The 19,530-nt window shown below is 50.1% G+C and overlaps 1 protein-coding gene across 1 annotated transcript in view; it reads right to left on the reverse strand.

Annotated features, from left to right (window-relative positions):
• Positions 1-19,530, reverse strand: part of CSMD2 (CUB and Sushi multiple domains 2) — a 376,465-nt gene that overhangs the window by 180,787 nt on the left and 176,148 nt on the right. Inside the window, exons 6-7 of the mRNA XM_068159296.1 lie at positions 11,743-11,855; positions 3,640-3,717 (exon numbers count right to left, since the gene is read on the reverse strand). Coding sequence (XP_068015397.1) covers positions 3,640-3,717; positions 11,743-11,855 — 191 coding nt within the window. The remainder of the gene's footprint in view (positions 1-3,639; positions 3,718-11,742; positions 11,856-19,530) is intronic.

The raw sequence follows: 19,530 nt of genomic DNA on the forward strand, positions 1-19,530 counted from the left end.
GGGAGGGAAGAATTGCTGCAGGCATTAGTTGCTTGGGGAAGGTCAAACTTGATGAGCACACTGAGCCTTGAAGGTACTCCCTGCAACCACCCAGTCGAGGTATTGGGTTACAAAGCCAGGTGCTAAAGCAGGAGGGCTGAGCTGCTGACAGTGTGCTCACCCCAACCAGCTGCTCACTGCCTTGCTGATCCAGGAAGGTCCTTCAGCACCCAGCAGCCAAAAGCATCTCCAGACCCCCAGGATGCTGAGCTTAACCATGTGCATCCAGCTCCCTGCAGGTGTGGAAAGGGTTCAGTCTCAGGCTGAGAGGCCCTAGCACTGGAGCAGACCGCTTCCAGCTGGGGAATTCTGAACCCATGTCTCACAACTTGTTGCTACCTCAGCATAGTTCAGAAGCACAGGAGGTCAGAAACATCTACAGGCTTCCAGATTCTTAGCAGCACATCCCACCCAGAACAAACCCTGCTTCTTCCAGAGCTCTCCTGCCAGGAGCTAGAAATCCAGGGCTGGCTCCTGCCCTGCTCACCACTCCCTTTGTGCTGCTGCAGCACAGCACAGCCCCACACACCAGCACTCATCCCTCAGCACCTGGTGCAGAAAGCGAGCCTGCTGCAGTGCTCGACATCTAGAAGCTTCCACACACTAGGCTGAAGCCTGGGAGTGGCCAATGCCTCCAGAATGACTTTGCATTTGTACATTCCAAAGAGATTTGGACAAACACTGCAGGCACACAGAACCTGCAGCGCTTCACACCACCCCCTCCAGCAGCAGCCAGCGGTGCGCTTGCAGGCAGGGCTCATGGCAAAGGTCACCAAGGCAACTTTGGTGCTGTTTGCTAAAAGCCAAGCCCCAGACCTGGGCTAGGCACATTTATGTACTGCAGAAACCCCAAGATCTCAAATACAAACCTGCCTTTTATATCTTATTCTGCAGAGCTGGATTATTTTGCCTGTAAAACCGGCTCAGGCAAGACATCCAAATGGTTTTAGGGGTGGTGAACACTACCAGGCACTTCATTTCCCTTTCAGTAAACACACTTGACTGCAACCAAGCATGATCAGCACCTTCCCCCCTCCCCACATTCCATGGTTTCATATGAATTCCTCTTCAGGAATAGTACCAGCAGCTGCCATGTGACTACACTTTGCCTCCAAGCAGGCAGATGAAAGACCCAAGGCTTTAATCTGCCCAGGTAAGATCTGGCAGCTACCCAGCGTCCATCCAGCACACCAGAGAACCTCTGCAGGAGCTGCAGGGCACGGAGCTGGCAGCTGCAAGCTGCCTGATGTGGTCATAGATAGTCTCCAAGGGCAGAGGGGCAAAGAGCAGGAGAGAACATTGCTGGCAAGGAAGCCTTTGGAACCAAAGCTATGCCCCAGCTGTAGCTGGGAGCTGAGAGCCACAGGAACTGCTCACTCACTTTCTGTGAGCTGAGCCATATGATACAAGAGCAACAGCAGCGAACCTCCCAGGTCTTTAATCAGCCTGTCCCACCTGTGTAATTATCTCTGATGCCTATGCAGCCTCATGAGCTCATGGAAGCTGGGGGGAAGAAGGGGCATGGCTAGCCATGCAAATAATAAATATAAAAGGCAAGGAGAGAGAGAAAGAACAAAAGAAGCTGACATCCCAGGCTCCATGGCTCTGACAAGGAACCATTCTCCTGGAGACATCTGCTCAGGAATCAGCATTTCTGAAGTTGGAAATGGACTGCAGCTGAAGTGTGGCAGCAGAAGGCTGGGCAAGATAGAGGTTAATCTGGGTTTGCAATCCAGACCTTGCTGAGAGCAGTGCACGTGGAAGGAGCTGGAGGCACAAGGGTGGGTGGCAAGCACCATGCTGGCAACAGAATTTGGGCCACAGCACTGTCACCATCTCCATTGTGAGAGCTTAATAGCTCCCAGGCTAAGCTGCCTTCCCTTGCTCTGGTTTGCCTTATCAAGTGTGACAAGATTAGCACTACACAAGATGCTGAATTGACAGTTTGAAGGCTGGAGCCTGTTCTCTCTTGGGTGAGGATAAACTGGGCAGAGGCAACAAGAACTCCCTAAGTTTTTATCCTCAGAAGTGGAGCACGATCAGGACAGAGCAGGGTAGGCTGGAAAGGAGAGCTCAGGTCCTGCCCCTCCAGTGCCTTTTCCCAGAGCTCCTGGGGAAAAGGTCATTAGAAATGGCTGAAACTGCTGCAGGGAAGCAGCTCAGCACTCCCAGGAAGCAGAAATGTGAACTCTGTGTGTTCTCAATGCCAGAATACTCAGCTCAATTACCAGCTCCAAACCAGGACCACATCATTCACAGGGCAAAGCCTCCCTCCCCCACACTCCCCAGCACCGCAGCTCCCAACTCCCACTCCCAGCACATCCTTTTCTCTCCAGTGCCCACAACCACACCTGCTGGTGTTCTCCAACAGCATTCCATCCCCACTCAAGTGAACTGAAATGTTGATTACAACTCTTCCTGGCAAGCACACATCATATGAGCAGGAACCTCCCCCACACTGGGTCCTTTCTTCGTGCTGAATGAATTTCCTCTCAACACAGCTCAGTGTTTGCTGCTCTGGAAATCTGAGGCAGTTGACCTCCTGCTCTTTAGGTACCTTATTGGGTCATGCTCTTGGAAAGCTGGAGCTCAGAAGCCCTAGGGCTGGAATGGAGCCATTTTCATTTCAGGCAGACAGCAAGTGTGTATTAAGTGATGCATTAAGTGATGTCTTAAATCCACTTCATCCAGGGGTTGGTGGTTTGGGGGTTGGTTTTCCTCCCCCACCCCTTAACTGGATTTTGAATCCCAAATTCCAAGGAGTGACAATGCCCAAAAGGTGCTACTTTGGTGGGTGAAAGTGCACTGGGCTATAAAAGGAGCAATTCCATCTTCTCCTCTAACATCTGGCTCAAAAGAAACCCCACCAAAAAAACCCCACCCAGCTGCATCCTGCTCCTTTAGAATTGATCTAAACCACACTGGAGTTAATGCAGGTCCCTCCTGTTTCAGCTTAGAGCCTTAAGAGGCTGTAGAAAGAAACTGAGAGCCTTGCTTCTGATCTGAGAAGAACCTAATGCAAAGAATGCACAAACCCTAACGGATTCACCTCCTGCAAGAGGAAAGCACAGCAGGGGCCAGGCAGTGAGCAACAGGCAGAGCATAAACCCCAGAGGTACCACCTCTTGGGATGGTTTTTTATCCTGCAGGGAAAGTGAAACAAAATGCAAAGAGAACAAGGCAGAGGCTGGGGTGGCCTCTGTGGAGGTTCTGCTAAGTCTTTTCTGGGTGGTGGTCCTCCTCATCCTCATCCCTACTCTTCACTTTACAGCAGTAGCATTAATCCAGCATAAAACTGTTTGCAGCTTGACCTTTTCCATGCTAAAAGGTGACAGAAGGCAGGGATCCCAGTCTCTCCCTGAGCAGGAAGCACACACAGTACATATTAAATGCACACACACCTGGCCCCTCCATGCCCACCTCAACCAGTTAGTAAATGCTTGTGAACAGAGCACTGGAAGTGATGCAGTAATGCAGAGGGAAGAGAAGGGAAGCAGTAACACTTCAGAGAGTTTTAGAGATCACTGGCAAAGTCCAAATGAAATGCTCAAGGAGACCATCATTCAAGAGACAGCATTAAGGAGCAGCCACAACACTTACACACTGATGTCTTCTGGTTGTTGTCCTTGCTGGGCATCAGCTTCACCCCGCGGGACTTCATCTCCATTTGCTTTTTGACTGCAGAGAGAAGATGGAGAAGGAAGCAAAGACAAAGGAAAGGCTTAGTTAAGCATCAAGGATTATTTAAAGAGAAAGCAGAGCTACACCTGGACAGCACCCACAGAGCCATAAAGGTTGGATGGAAAGGACCTCTGAGATCAGCCAGTCCAATACCACCATGCCCACTGAACCACGTCCCAAAGTGCCACAGCTCCTCAGGCTTTGAACACCTCCAGGGATGGTGGCTACAGGAAGGCTGCAGAGGGAATTTCCCTGAGGGTGTCTAGAGACAGGCCAAGGGGGAATGGTTTGAAGCTGAGGCAGAGCAGGGTGAGACTGGAGCTGAGGAAGTTCTTCATTATAGAATCATAGCATCAATAAGACCTCAAAGATCAGCAAGTCCAACCTATCACCCAACATCTCCTGACTACTACTCCATGGCACCAAGTGTCACATCCAATCCCCTCTTGAACACCTCCAGTGGGGACTCCACCACCTCCCTGGGCAGCACATTCCAATGGCTAACAACTCTCTCTATGAAGAACTTTCTCCTCACCTCCAGCCTAAACCTGCTCTGGCACAGCTTGAGACTGTGTCCTCTTGTTCTGGTGCTGGTTGCCTGGGAGAAGAGACCAACTCCCAGCTGGCTCCAACCTCCCTTCAGGTAGTTGTAGAGAGCAAGAAGGTCTCCCCTGAGCCTCCTCTTCTCCAGGCTAAGCAACCCCAGCTCCTTCAGCCTCAATAGGAGGGTGGTGAGCCTCTGGCACAGGCTGCCCAGGGAGGTTTGTGGCTGCCTCCTTCCTGGGGGTGCTCAGGACCAGGTCGGATGATGCCTTGAGCAGCTGAGTCTAGCTGAGAGGTGTCCCTGCTCATGGCAGGGAGGTTGCAGCAGATGATCTCTGAGGTCCACTCAACCCTGAGCCATTCTGGGATTCTATGACAGCAGCAGAGGAAGACCCAGAGAGCAGCTTCCTGCAGCACACCCGTGGGCAATTCTGACTACCAGCCAGCAGCTTGGTGGTTTTTCTCCTGGCACCTTTGAAGCTCGTGTGGTTAAGGGAGAACTCCTCAGCAGAAAGCAGAATGGCCAAATCACTTCACAGCATCCCTTTTTCTTTTCCTGCTGAGCCAGGCCCTTATCTGGGAAGCAAACCAATCCATCTTCCACTGCAAACTGCTCTTCTTTTCTGGGTCTTTATCTTGTCATGCTTTCATCCTTAAATTAGCACATTTCTAAGACAAAGTTGTCAAGAGAAATTACTGATAGAACTAACAGGGCTCTTTTCTTTCTTTCTTTCTTTCTTTCTTTCTTTCTTTCTTTCTTTCTTTCTTTCTTTCTTTCTTTCTTTCTTTCTTTCTTTCTTTCTTTCTTTCTTTCCCCAAGGTGTTTTTTTTTGGGGGGGGTGGTGGGGAGGGCTCAGGAAGGGGGGGAAAAATGATTACAAAACAAATGAATCTGTTTAGAACATCTGCTTGCAGGAGCTTCAGACAGGGAGATGTCAAATGTGGTTCCTTGAAGCTTCCCCAAGGTAGGAGGTTTTCTGAGCTGGCTGCTAGCTTGGGGCTTTTTGTTCAGCCTTTGGTTACAGCTGTTTGGGGTTGGGTTGGTTGGTTGGTTGTTGTTGTGATTTTATTGGCTTTCCCTTTAAGTAAAGCACTTCAAACCCAGCTCTGCCTTAGCTTGAAACACTGCTCATGAAGAAGAGCTGGTGGTGTTCATGTCTCTTTTACTAGCACTGGGGTCATTAATCTGCTTGGGGGGTGGGGAGGAGGTTGCCCCTTATTTATTGGTTTATTTTCAGAGGGGAAAAATAATTAATGCTGTGCCACCTGCCAAGGGAACCTAGCACACACTTGTGTGGTTTTGCTCACTTGAAGCCAGCTGGGAAAGCACAGGGAGAGAAGCAGCAGGTCTCAGAACGCCCCCAAACAGCCTCCAGGTCATGGTGGGATACCTCTGGGATCTTTGGAGCCTGACCTCGAGGGTTTTAACATAGAAGAATAAAACTATTTGGGCTGGAAAAGACCTCTAAGAACACTGAGTCCTTCCAGAGGGGAGAAGGAATTCCCTCTGCCTGGGGAAGCCCAAATCCCTCTGCCAGAGGAAGCCCAACTCCCTGTCTCTGAGGATGCTGCTCCAATCCCACAGCAACAACCACCCTGTGCTGATCTTGGTCAGATCCTGGTGGTGCTGCCAAGGGTGGTTTCCATCCCCAGGCAGCCCCAAGAGGCTCCCCAGGCTCCTGCTGAGGCTGCAGTGCAGCACTCAGACCTTCACCAGGACACTGCACAGGGAAGGTCCTGTTCTGCTCCCCCTCCCTCACGCTGCAGTTAATGATTCTCTGGCACTTTCCAAGCAAGGCCAGGGATAACCTCGGAGCCTCAGCCAAAATTCCCTCCCAGTCCATAAACCAGAGTCAAGCCCAAGTACCTAAGACTAAGCCTGAGCTGCTGCAGGGTGTACAACAGCTCATGACTGTGCAGGATCTAATTCACTGCTCTGTAAAGTGCTTTGGGCACTAGCTCTGAGAGAGCAGCTTTATAAAGAATCATTTCCATTTTTATATCCTCCACCACTTCCCTCTGAGTTCCTTTACACAATTACCAGGGAATTTTTTTCTCCTAGTCACACACAGAGAAAAGCAGAGGGCTGCTGGTCCCTGCAGCATGAAGGAAGCCTGCAGCCTGAAAGGGCAAGCAAAGCTTCCCAGCCACCACCACCACCACTGCCCTGCACATGGGGTGGTGGTGCTGAGACCATCGATGCATCCTCACTCCAAGAAGGACACTGAGGGGCTGGAGCAGATCCAGAGAAGGGCAATGAAGCTGGGGAAGTGTCTGGAGAGCAGGGCTGGTGAGGATCAGCTGAGGGAGCTGGGGCTGTTCAACCTGGAGGAAAGGAGGCTGAGGGGAGACCTTCTGGCTCTCTACAGCTCCCTGAGAGGAGGCTGGAGCCAGGTGGGGGTTGGGCTCTGCTCCCTAATCTCAGGTGATAGAAGGAGAGGAAATGGCACCAGGGGAGGGCTAGGTTGGAGATCAGGAAAAGTTTCTTTGCTGCAAGAGTGGTCAGGCACTGGAAGAGGCTCTCCAGGGAGGTGGTGGAGTCCCCACTCCTGGAGGTGTTCCAGAAGCCTGTGGAAATGGCACCTGGGGCCTGGTTCAGTGGCCACGGCGGCGTTGGGTTCATGGTTGGGCTGGAGGATCCCAGAGGTCTTTTCCAACTAAAATGATTCTGAGATTCTGTAGCTCTATGATGGGCTGCTGCACCCCTGGGAGGGCCAGCACTCCTCAGGGCCCACCACCTCCAGCAGCTTGCACTGATTTCACAGGGCTGCTGAGCATCCCAATGCCCACCAGAAAGCTCTGGGTCTGGAGAGGCCACAGCTTCACCGCACCCAGGCGGTGCAGACAACCGCAGCGGCTGAAAAACCCTCGCTCCAAAGCGCAGAGCTTCTCCTTCTTGCCTCCCAGCACACAGCCCCACTCCAAACTGGTGACTAATGGCAAGCCTGGCTCCAAACCACCCACCAGTAATGAAAACAAGCAGCAGGACCCAGACATTCATTACTGAGGACCAATCCTAAACGGCAGAGCCCAAACTGCATTAGGCAGCAAGTGCCTCCTGCCCTAATTGCATCATGTCTCTTTCAGCAATAATTGATAAAGAGAGATGACTGCTCACTCCCCTCTTAATCCTTCATTTTGTTTGTGACATGGAGACATCCTGATGAAAGTCAAGCTTTATAAATGACTCAATTTAGATTAGAACAAGTCAGAATATGATATCACTTACTCTTTTTACACACACACACACGAGGGGGGGAGGGGAGAGAGAGAGAGAAGGAAAGGAAAGATAATAACTAAATAACAATCCTCCTACTCCTTGCCCTCGAAAATCTGGTGGAATGAAATCTGTTTTGTTTGTAAGGCTGCCTGTAGAGCAGAGCAACAAAGGGACTGTGTCAGGATAATTGGATGAGCAGAAATTCCTCTGTTTTCTGAAGGGCTTTTGCTCTTCACACGGAGCAGAGAGATCTAATGGAAGACTCCGGGTCCTGTCAGATTTGAGAGATGACATTACAAAGCAAAGCAAGGCAGTTGGAGGTGTTCCTTTTAATCCAGCTCATGTTGCTCTAAATGAGAATTTAAGGAGGCATTTATTTATTTTTAATTTGGAAAATGGCAGCTCAGAAAGAAAGAAAGAAAGGAAGAAATGAGCAAAGGAAGAATGGAAGGAAGCTCTCAGCCATGGAGGGAGCTGGGGGTGTGAAGCCTGGAGAAGAAGAGGCTCAGGGGAGACCTTCTTGCTGTCTGCAGCTACCTGAAGGGAGGTTGGAGCCAGGTGGGGGTTGGGCTCTTCTCCCAGGCAAGCAGCACCAGAACAAGAGGACACAGTCTCAGGCTGTGCCAGGGGAGGTTTAGGCTGGAGGTCAGAAGAAAGTTCTTCACAGGGAGAGAGACTGACCATTGGAATGTGCTGCCCAGGGAGGTGGTGGAGTCACCATCACTGGAGGTGCTCAAACAAAGCTTGGATGTGGCCCTTGGAGCCAGGGTTTAATTCAGAAGGTGTTAGGTATTAGGTAATAGGTTGGACCTGGTGATCTGATCTATTCTATTCTATTCTATTCTATTCTATTCTATTCTATTCTATTCTATTCTATTCTATTCTATTCTATTCTATTCTATTCTATTCTATTCTATTCTATTCTATCCTATCCTATCCTATCCTATCCTATCCTATCCTATTCTATCCTACCCAATCCTATCCTATCCTACCCTACCCTACCCTATCCTATCCTACCCTATCCTATCCTATCCTACCCTATCCTACTCTATTCTATCTCTGAGGTCTTTTCCAACCTTATTGACTCTATGAACCTCTGCAATGCTTGCTGGGGGAATGCTTTTAAAAGAATCAGAGGATGGGGACTGCTATGATAGAATCAGAGAATCATTACAGTGGGAAAAGGTCTCTTAAGGTTATCCAAGTCCAACCACCAAGCCAACCCCACCATGGCCACTAAACCACAGCCCCAAGTGCCATGGCCACAGGTTTCTTGAACACCTCCAGTGGATGGGGACCCCAGCACCTCCCTGGGCAGCCTGTGCCAGTCCCTGACCACTCTGCAGTAAACTGTGTGGAGAGGTGGGTTGCACCAGCCAGAGCATAACTTCCAGCTCTTTAGCAGCATTTTCAGTGCAGCACCTTCTTCATTCCCTCTTTTACAGCACCTCATCCCTGTGCTGAGTTGGGGATGAGAGGGGATTCAGAATGCATTAGGTTGGATAGGACCTTCGAAGGGCATCATGTCCAACCCCCCTGCAGACAGCAGGGACACCTCCAAAGCAGGAGGAGTGGGAGGAGGACAAAAAGGATCCATGCACTGATTTCTCTGCAGCCCCTTTTATTTGCTTTCACAGAGCTTGGGGGGTGGGGGAGAAAAGTGCCTGCAAGAATGCAAGATTCATCTGACACAAAAGGGAAGAGGAAACTGAAAAACACTTTGAGTCCCCCTGGAAGGGAATGAATTTGCTGGATTCAACATAAAGGAAACCTGTAAACAGGCTGATGGTATCTAACCTTGCTTTCAGATTCATAAAGAGATTCCCAAACTAGGCCATGGATTAGAAGGAGCTGAAATGGAGCAGACAGAAAGTGTTCTGCTAGAATTAAGCATCAGTTTTGAACAGCATGGAAGGGAAATGACTTTCTTCTAGATTATCAGCAAAGCCAGCGACTGTCTGAGAGGGCACAGCATGCTAGTAAGTGATGAATGCCCATCTCCAGGGAACAGACAAGTTGGAGTCATCCCAATCTTAGTAGCTGAAAGGGAGCTCCAGGAAGGCTGGGCAGGGACTCTTCAGAAGGGCTTGGGGTGATAGGCTGAGAGGCAGTGGTTTGAAACTGGAGCAGGGGAGATTTAGGCTGGACATCAGGAGGAAGTTCTGCACAGTGAGAGTGGTGAAATACTGGAAGCGGCTGCCCAGGGTTGTGGTTGAGGCCCTGACCCTGGGCACATGCAAGATCAGACTTGCTGTGGCCCTGGGCAGCCTGCTCTAGCTGGAGGTGTCCCTGCTGCCTGCAGGGGGGCTGGCCAAGATGCCCTTGGAGGGTCCCTTCCAACCTGATGTGATCTGTGACCCTGAGTCCTGGGGTCTGCTGACATCTTGCCTGCTGTGTAACACATTCTGCTTGCTGTGCTTTATCTGGCATCACACATCCTCCCTTGTAGGCATTTATTTATTTATCCACATTAAAATATTTATGTCCAGAGAAGATCATGTTCTTTGGAAGAGGCTTGCACTGGTTGTTGGGAAGCTGATTTGGCAGCTCTTGGACACAGGCTCCACTGACTGCAAAGATCTTGCCTTTGTCCCTGGGTTTTCCTGCTCTTGTTTATCCTTTTCTTTCCTATTTTATAGTTCCATAGTTTCGTAGTTTCATTCAGGGTTGGAAGGGACCACAAAGATCATCTAGTTCCAACCCCCCTGCCATGGGCAGGGACACCCTACACTAGATCAGGATGCCCAGAGCCTCATCCAGCCTGGGCTTAAACACCTCCAGGGCTGGGGCCCCAACCACCTCCCTGGACAACCCATTCCAGGGCTTCACCACTCTCATGGGGAAGAATCTCCTCCTCACATCTAGCCTGAATCTCCCCACCTCCAGCTTCATTCCATTCCCCCTAGTCCTATCACTACCTGAGATCCTGAGAAGCACTGAAAGCTTTCCCAAGGGGTGGAAAGATGCTGAGAAACTCCACAAACCCCAGGAAACACGTGAGGAACCCATGTCAGATTCCCTCTGCCACCAAGGCAGAGGTCCTGCTTCAATGCCCTTTCACGAACACCTCCTTCAGCTGCTCTTGGAGACACTCCACACCACCGGAGCTCAGTTCATTATATCCAACACAACAGCTTCCAAGGAGTGTGCTAGATTAGAACCCCCCTGACATTCATCTAATCAGAGGAAATTATAACATGAATCTTTACTTTTCTATTTAAGAGAAAGGGATGATTCAGACAGGTGTTTTAATAGAAAGCAGCAATCATGACAGCAGAGGAAAATGGCATATCCAAAGCTATCAGCTGCCATGCAACTCATTTGTGTTACACTGGGGGGAAAAAAACAACAAAGGCTCTGTCTTCTCCCCCCCCCTCCCCCTTTTCTTATCATTTAAAGTCATTTACATGCTAGAGGAAAGCAAGGAAAGTGAAATACCAGTGGTGATTCACAAAGCGAAGCCCACGTTGAGGCCGAAGTGAACAGGGAACAAACAGGGCAAGCCTGCAGATTGTAGCAAAGGAAACTCCTTCCCCCTTGGGTTTTGTCCCTGCTAGCCCAGGGCTGTGCTGCTTTTTAATCACAGACTGGGTTGGGTTGGAAGGGACCTCAGAAATCATGAGGTTCCAACCTCCCTGCCATGGGCAGGGACACCTCCCACCAGCCCAGGTTGCTCAAGGTCCTTCCTTCTAAGGTAAAGGAGAAGGAGGCTGAGATGGGTGACCCCAGGCACAGATGAGTCCATCTGGTCAGCCTAAATGCTCTAGTCTTCTCCTTTTCCATGAAGAGTAGAAGGTATAGAACATAGGTTCATAAATTCACAGAAGGGTTTGGGTTGGAAGGGACCTTAAAGATCATCCAGTTCCAACCTCCCTGCCATGGGCAGGGGCACCTCCCACCAGCCCAGGTTGCTCACGGTCCTTCCTTCTAAGGTAAAGGAGAAGGAGGCTGAGATGGGTGACCCCAGGCACAGAGGGGTCCCAGCTGGTCAGCCTAAATGCTCTAGTCTTCTCCTCTTCCATGAAGAGTAGAAGATACAGAACATAGATTCACAGAGGGGTTTGGGTTGGAAGGGACCTTAAAGATCATCCAGTTCCAACCCCCCTGCCATGGGCAGGGACACCTCCCACCAGCCCAGGTTGCTCAAGGTCTCACCCAACCTGGCCTTGGACACCTCCAGGGTTTTCTTGTAGTAAGCTGTAGGGAAAGTTTGGCCAAAGAGACACAGTGAGGAGTAGGAGCAGGCAGTAAGAACTTACCTTGATACTGGGCACTGAAGCCCTTCTGCCTGTGGTTGCCATCTGACGTGAAGTGAAGCCGCAGCCAATTTTTACTGCTGATAACTGGGGCAGGCAAATTCATCCCAGTGAACCTGCAAGAGAGCAACCAGGAACAGCCAAAGCTTAGTAGGACTGGCAATGATACCCCAGAAAAAGCTGTCCTTACAGGTAGTCCTTCTCCTCCATGAGGGCAGGCAATCCTGAAGGAGTGTCACAAGCTCAAAGACAGAACCTTGCACACCCCATGGCTGTCTTTACACATCCATTCATAGCAGCATAGAATGCATTGGGTTGGAAGGGACCTTTAAAGGTCACCTAGTTCCACCCTCTGCAGTCAGCAGGGACATCCCCAACTAGATCATGTTGCTTAGAGCCCCACTGAGCCTGACTTGGAACGTCTCAGGAGATGGGGCCTCCACCACCTCCCTGTGCAACCTGTTGCAGTGTTCCACCACCCTCATAATAAAGAGCTTGTTCCTCATGTCCAGTTCCTTTGCTTTTCTTCCCAGGTGATGGTGACACAGTTGGAGGTACAGGGATTTCCACTCCTTCCTTCTAAGGTAAAGGAGAAGAAGGCTGAGATAGGTGACCCCAGGCACAGATGGGTCCAGCTGGACAGCCTAAATGCTCCAGTCTTCTCCTCTTCCATGAAGAATGAGTGGAAGGTATAGAACATAGGTTCATAGATGCATAGAATGGTTTGGGCTGGCAGGGACCTTGAAGATCTTCCAGTTCCAACCCCCTGCCACAGGCAGGGACACCTCCCACCAGCCCATGTTGCTCAAGGACTCATCCAGCCTGGCCTTCAACACCTCCAAGGAGGAGACATCCACAGCCTCCCTGGGCAACCTGCTCCAGTCTCTCCCCATCCTCACTGGAAGGAATTTCTCCCTCCTCTCCAGACTAACATCTCAGAACCACATTTCCCCAGAGTAACAAAGCCACACAGCTTTGTCACTTCTAGTGTCTTACTGGTGTCACCTAGAAGTGACATCCAAATCATCTCAGGAGACACACTACACCTCAGGAAGGCAAGCTGAGCTGGACCCTCAAGCTTATTCAGTCCCTGTCTTCATATTTGGTTAACCCCACCAACAAAACAGCTGAAGAGAGAGGCATGTTCATTGTAACTGAGGAAGACAAAGGACTGCAAGAATGATTTTCTTTTACTGGAAATAGCCAGCAAGCAGCAGTGATTTATGATCTGTCCCAACCTGGAGGAGATTACAGCCATCAAACATCAGATAGAAAGCTCCACAGCCCATTAGCAGTCCTTCAGCAACTCTTCCTTTCCTACCTCTCTGGACTTCCCTCCCCATCCCCTCCTGGTTTAAGAAGTTTTGTGCTGTTTGCTGTATTAAATAAACTCCAGATCACCACTCCTGGCTGGGTTCTCACAGGCCAGGTCTCAGTCTGGGACTACGTTTACCTGCCAGGGTACTCCTGAATTGAGCTGCAGAATGGTGACATCAACCATATGGTGACACTAACCACCAAGCACAGCCAGCAGGGCCAGGGAGGGATTCTGCCCCTCTGCTCCGCTCTGCTGAGACCACAGCTGGAGCTCTGGGTCCAGGTCTGGAGCCTCTGTTACAGGAAGGATCTGGAGGTGCTGGAAGGTGTCCAGAGAAGGGCTATGAGGATGAGCAGAGGGCTGGAGCTGCTCTGCTGTGAGGACAGACTGAGGGAGTTGGGGTTGTGCAGTCTGGAGAAGAGAAGGCTCCAGGCACACCAAATTGTGGCCTTCCAGGATCTGCAGGAGGCTACAAGAAAGCTGGGGAGGGACTTTTGAGGGTGTCAGGGGGTGATAGGACTGGGGGGAATGGAACAAAACTAGAAATGGGTAGATTGAGATTGGATGTTAGGAAGAAGTTTCTCCCCATGAGGGTGGTGAGAGCCTGGCACAGGTTGCCCAGGGAGGTGGTGGAAGCCTCCTGCCTGGAGGTGTTTGCAGCCAGGCTGGATGTGGCTGTGAGCAACCTGCTGTGGTGTGAGGTGTCCCTGGTTGGAACTGGCTGAGCCTTGAGGTCTCTTCCAACCCTAACAATTCTATGACTCTATGACACTAACCATGGCAAGGAGAACATCAGTACCATGGCCAGAGCTAGCATGGAACCCTCTCATTGCTAATGAAAGCTCATTTGGTCGTTTTTAACCCTAGACTTGTTTAGCAGCAACGAGCATTCCACTCTCTCTGCTCTTTTAGATGAAGGTAAGTGGACCCTGCCAATCTTTTCTAGTCAAAAGGATCACAGGTTGCATCAGGTTGGAAGGGGCCCTCAAAGGTCCTCTTGTCCAACCCCCCTGCAGGCAGCAGGGACATCTCCAACTAGAGCAGGCTGATCACAGCCACATCAAGTCTGATCTTGAATGTCTCCAGGGACAGGGCCTCAACCACATCCCCTGGCAAACCTGGTCCAGCATTTCACCACTCTCACTGTGCAGAACTTCCTTCTGGTGTCCAACCTAAATTTCCCCTGCTCCAGTTTTAAACCATTGCCTCTCGTCCTGTCACCCCAAGCCCTTCTAAACAGTTCCTGCCCAGATTTTCTGGTTTAAGGTCTCCCTGGAGCCCTCTCTTCTCCAGGCTGAACACCACCAGCTCTCCTAGTCTGTCCTCACAGCAGAGGTTCTCCCACTCCCTGATCATCTCTCTGGCTTCCTCTGGACCCACTCCATCAGGTCCATGTCCCTCTTATGCTGGGGGCCCCATAGCTGAACAGAGCACTGCAGGTGAGTGCTCACCAGAGCAGAGGGGCACACATCTCCCCACACATTTCCACCAGCAGAACTACTAGCCCAGAAAACACTTTAGAAGCCTTTCACTCAGTTAGCAGCCCCAAAGCTGAACTTACCTTTTCCTGAGCAAACAGCAGGAGCCAGGGTGGGACTTGGCAGTGTATTTACTAATGGTGGCTGAACTGGAATGCACCCCTGGCTCCACTCATTAATGGGAGCAGAGATGATAACTCTGCATAACTAATGCATCTCTGCCACCTACAGTACAGACTAAACCCTCCATGGCTGGATCCTGCAGGATGCTGAAGCATGGCTGAAAACCATTCTGCAGGGAATTCTTGAAGGTTGCTGCTCCTTAGCATTCCTTTATTGATCATTATCCCTCTCCTTGTGTCTTTGACACACAAGGTGTTCAATGGATTCCACAGCTCCTCCTGCCATCCTCTTTGGATAGCTCAAAGGCAGATGAACCAATTTCAGCTGAAACCTTTTCTGTCTTCCTTTCTTTCTTCCTCTCTTTCTTTCTTTCTCCCTTTCTCTTTCTTCCTTTCAATTTCTCTTTCTCTCTTTCCTTCTTTCTTTCTCTCTCTCTCTTCCTTTCTTTCTCCCTTTCTCTTTCTCTCTTTCCTTCCTTCTTTCTTTCTCTCTCTTCCTTTCTTTCTCCTTCTCTCTCTTTCTTTCTCCTTTTCCCTTTCTCTCTCTCTCCCTTTCTCTCTCCCTTTCTCTCTCCCTTTCTCTCTCCCTTTCTTTCTCCCTTCCTTTCTTTCTTTTTCTTTTTCTTTCTTTCTTCTTTCTTTCTCTCTCTCTCTTTCTCTTCCTTTCTTTCTCTCTTTCTCTTTCTCTTTCCTTCTTTTTCTTCCCTTCTCTTTCATTCTTCCTTTCTCTTTCTTCCTTTTTTTCTCTCTTTCTTCCTTTTTTTTCCCTTTCTTCCTTTTTTTTCTCTCTTTCTTCCTTTTTTCTCTCTTTCTTCCTTTCTTCCTCTCTTTCCTTCTTCCTTTCTCTTTCTCTTTTTTCCTTCCTCTCTCTTTCTCTCTTTCATTCTTTCTTTCTCTTTCTCTTTCCATCTTTCTTTCTCTCTTGCTTTCCCCCCCCCTCTCCCCCCTTCCCAAATAACTAAGTTCAAACAAACATATTTGGGGCCATGATCAAACGTGGGGATGCCTAAAACTAATCCTGAGCAAGTTCCTGCCGTTGGTTGTTATGACAACGTGCTTGAACTCAATCTTTCCTCCCCCCTTCCATCAAAGGCTATTTCATTATTCATTCTGAATCAATAGTCAAACTTCTCATAAATAATCTTCAGGTATGCAGTGCCAGATTTCACTTTCATAACTGTGGAGCTGAGTAATTCAATTGCCTGATATAAAAAAAGGGAGAGAACAATAAAGTCAAGCTGCCTGAATGAGGCAGAATTTCACTCTCCTGCCCACCCCTGTTTCATTATTTTTCAATCTGCATCTCCTTTGGAGGAGTGGATTCAGTAATCTACTTCCACACACACACACTTTGGTTTAGGCACCTGATTTGTCCTCTATTGACTTCCACAGATCCCACCTACGTGAGGCAAGGAGGAGCGGGGCAACACTGGGAAGATCAATTAGATGAGCTGAATGGATTGCGCTTCTTGCTACCTTTGCAGCGGCATAAAGAATTGCTGAGGGCAGGAGCAGGAGCAGGGGGGAAGAATCAATCTTAACCACAGGGCTTTTGCACTGCTCTGAAGGAATGCAGAAGATTTAGGGTGAAGGAAAATGATTGCCTGAATTTCCTGCATGGACACTTTCATCAGCACCATGTGTCAGGCACTGACAGCTTTTTGAGAGGACTAAATCAGCCAAGAAGTCACTATCAGGTCCTCATTCCACACACACCACTGCTCAAACCCTCAGCACACATCAAGTCTCTATTCTCCAGGGCTCTAAGCTCACAAACTCCATTTTTTACCCTTTCCCCCCCCCCCCCCCCCCCCCTTCCTATCCCTTTAATTTCTGAAGTTAAGCAGCTCTTTGTTAACATCCTGAGGAGAAAGTTCTTCCCAGAGAGAGTTGTTAGCCATTGGAATGTGCTGCCCAGGGAGGTGATGGAGTCACCATCCCTGGAGGTGTTCAAGAGGGGATTGGATGTGGCACTTGGTGCCATGGTTTAGTAGTCATGAGGTGTTGGGTGACAGGTTGGACTTGATGACCTTTGAGGTCTTTTCCAACCCTATTGATTCTATGATCAGGCTATGACTGGAGCTAGTTTAGATCCCAGGTCCTGCTGGTCGTCAGCACCCAGCTCAGCTTTTTGCACTGAAGGAACAGCTAAGACACATGACCAATGATGTCAAGAAGGAAGCTGCTTCCTTTTCCACAGCCCCAGGCTAAATCAAAGCATGCCAGCAGCAGAGCACCTTGGCCAAGTGTCAGAAATCCACCCCAAATCGCTGGGACAAGCACATGGCAAGGCAGCATGCAACATGGGGAAGCATGGGGTGTGGAGGTGGGATTCAAAATTGATGCCAGTGAATAGAGCAGAATGAGTTCAGGTAAATAGAGGTCACACTTTTGGTTAGCTTCATTGCTTGGGGAAGTAAAACTGCAGGCTCCTTACCTGCTCTGAGCTCCAAACCCTTTCATATACCCCAAAGAGGGAAATCTCTATGCAGTGGAGAAAGGAAGATTGAACCTGTAGGTTCACAGCAGTTGGAAACCTACCCATGTGGAGGGTCTCATGGAGAGGAAGCCCAACCACCCCTTCTCCAGTGCTGAAGGTGGGAATGGGCTTTAATCCCAGAGCTGGAGCTTCTCCTCCACCAGAGGATTCTGCCAGCAAGTCAACCACCTTGCACAGCCTGAAAATGAGTGTCCTGGGCTTCAAATCCATCCTCCCCACTTGTCACCACTGCATCTGCAGATGGACAGTTGCAGGGTGAAGGTTTCCTTCCCATCAAAATGCACAGTGCTCAGCACCAGACTGGATGGGAGGAGGGCAGAAACGTTGTGATGGGTAAGAAAGAGCCTGGCTAGAGGTAGGCATTGAATGGAACCCATCCTGCTCGCCTGCAGCTCGCTCCTGGCTTTCCACCAGCAGGCTCCAACAGGTTTGAAAGCAGCAATAGGAAGCATTAATGGTTAATTGATAATAGAATATTTAATTACAGATAAACACAGTTGGACTGAAGCAGCTGCCTGGTCTTTGAATGCAAATGGCCTGGCTGCTGCTGCTGAATCTCAGATGAAATGAGAAGGATGCTCAGCAGGCAACAGTCAACAGCAATCAGGAAAACCAGAGAAACACCCCAAAGCCTCCCAGGGGAGGTGTTAGCCACCCCAGTGCGCACTGCCAAACCCTGGGCAGTGCCACAGCAGCCTTAGCCACGGCAGCAGCAGCAGATCAGGGCTGTGAGAAGCTCTTGGAGGGGCCACTGGCTGGAGTGACAGGGAGCACACAACGCCTGCACCGCCAGCTTCTCAAGGTCAGAGGAGTTTTCTTTTGCAAAGCCAAAGCTGTCCTGCTGCCTTGGAGAAGCAGGAGGAGCCAGGTTAGAGAGGCTCACAAATGCACAGAGCTAATTAACAGAGGCTGAAGCTCCTCTTCTTCCCCCCCCCCCCCCTCCCCCCCCAGCACACTTTTGGACTACATTATGTGCTTGGAATTTTCAGCACCTGCCATCAGCCCAAGGAATGATTGAATTTCTAATTGTCCAGTGAGTCATGGAAATAAAAGCTCTGCTCTTTTGGACCTCTGCCACTCTGGGTTTGCACTGTTCCAGATTTTTCTTTCTCTTCTATTCAAAATGAAGTCTATTAGCAATCTGGAAAAAAAAAAAACCACCCCTTTGCACCCCCTCTCCAACTTCTGCGCTGTGAGGCTGCTGGAGGCCTGGAGCAAGCTGCCCAGAGAGGTTGTGGAGTCTTCTCCTCTGCAGAACTTCCAAACCCACCTGGTCATTGTGACCTGACACTGGCACAGGTTGCCCAGGGAGGTGGTGGAAGCCTTACCCATGGAGGTTTTTGCAGCCAGGCTGGATGTGGCTGTGAGCAACCTGCTCTAGGGTGAGGTGTCCCTGCTCATGGCAGGGGGGTTGGAACTAGATGATCCTTGAGGTCCCTTCCAACTCTGTCAATTCTATGGTCCTGGGCAAGCTGCTCAAGCAGGAGGGTTAGAGTGGATGATGTCCAGAGGTCCCTTCCATCCTGTGAAATCCTCACACCACCCTGAACACTCTCTGCAAGTTTAGATGGACTGAGAGCAACGCATCCCTTAAACAGCTGCACTTTGGCCACTACAACCCCATGCAGTGCTACAGGCTGGGGTTGGAGTGGCTGGAGAGCTGTCAAACAGAGAGGGACCTGGGGGTACTGATTTACAGCTGGCTGAAGACAAGCCAGCAGCGTGCCTAGGTGGCCAAGAAGGCCAATGGCATCCTGACCTGCATCAAGAATAATGAGGCCAGGAGGAGCAGGGAACTCATTGTGCCCTGTGCTCAGCACTGGTTAGGCCACTCCTTGAGTTCTGTGTCCGCTCAATTTAAGAAGGACATTGAGACACTGGAATGTGCCCAGAGAAGGGCAATGAGGCTGAGGAGAGGTCTGGAGCACAGCCCTGTGAGGAGAGGCTGAGGGAGCTGGGGGTGTTTAGCCTGGAGAAGAGGAGGCTCAGGGGAGACCTCCTTGCTCTCTACAACTACCTGAATCAAGGTTGTAGCCAGGAGGGGGTTGGTCTCTTCTCCCAGGCAAGCAGCACCAGAACAAGAGGACACAGTCTCAAGCTGTGCCAGAGGAGGTTTATGGTGGATGTTAGGAGGAAATTCTTCATAGAAAGAGAGATTGGCCATTGGGATGTGCTGCCCAGGGAGGTGATGGAGTCACCATCCCTGGAGGTGTTCAAGAGGGGATTGGATGTGGCACTTGGTGCCATGGTCTAGTAGTCATGAGGTGTTGGGTGACAGGTTGGACTTGATGATCTTTGAGGTCTTTCCCAACTCTGTTGATTCCATGATCCCAAGTGCTCTCCAGAATAGTTTCTAACCACAGCATTAAGATG

Source organism: Melanerpes formicivorus, unplaced genomic scaffold (genome assembly GCF_026170545.1).
Source record: "Melanerpes formicivorus ecotype bairdi unplaced genomic scaffold, bMelFor1.0.p_v2 SCAF_45, whole genome shotgun sequence".
Taxonomy (NCBI): domain Eukaryota; kingdom Metazoa; phylum Chordata; class Aves; order Piciformes; family Picidae; genus Melanerpes; species Melanerpes formicivorus.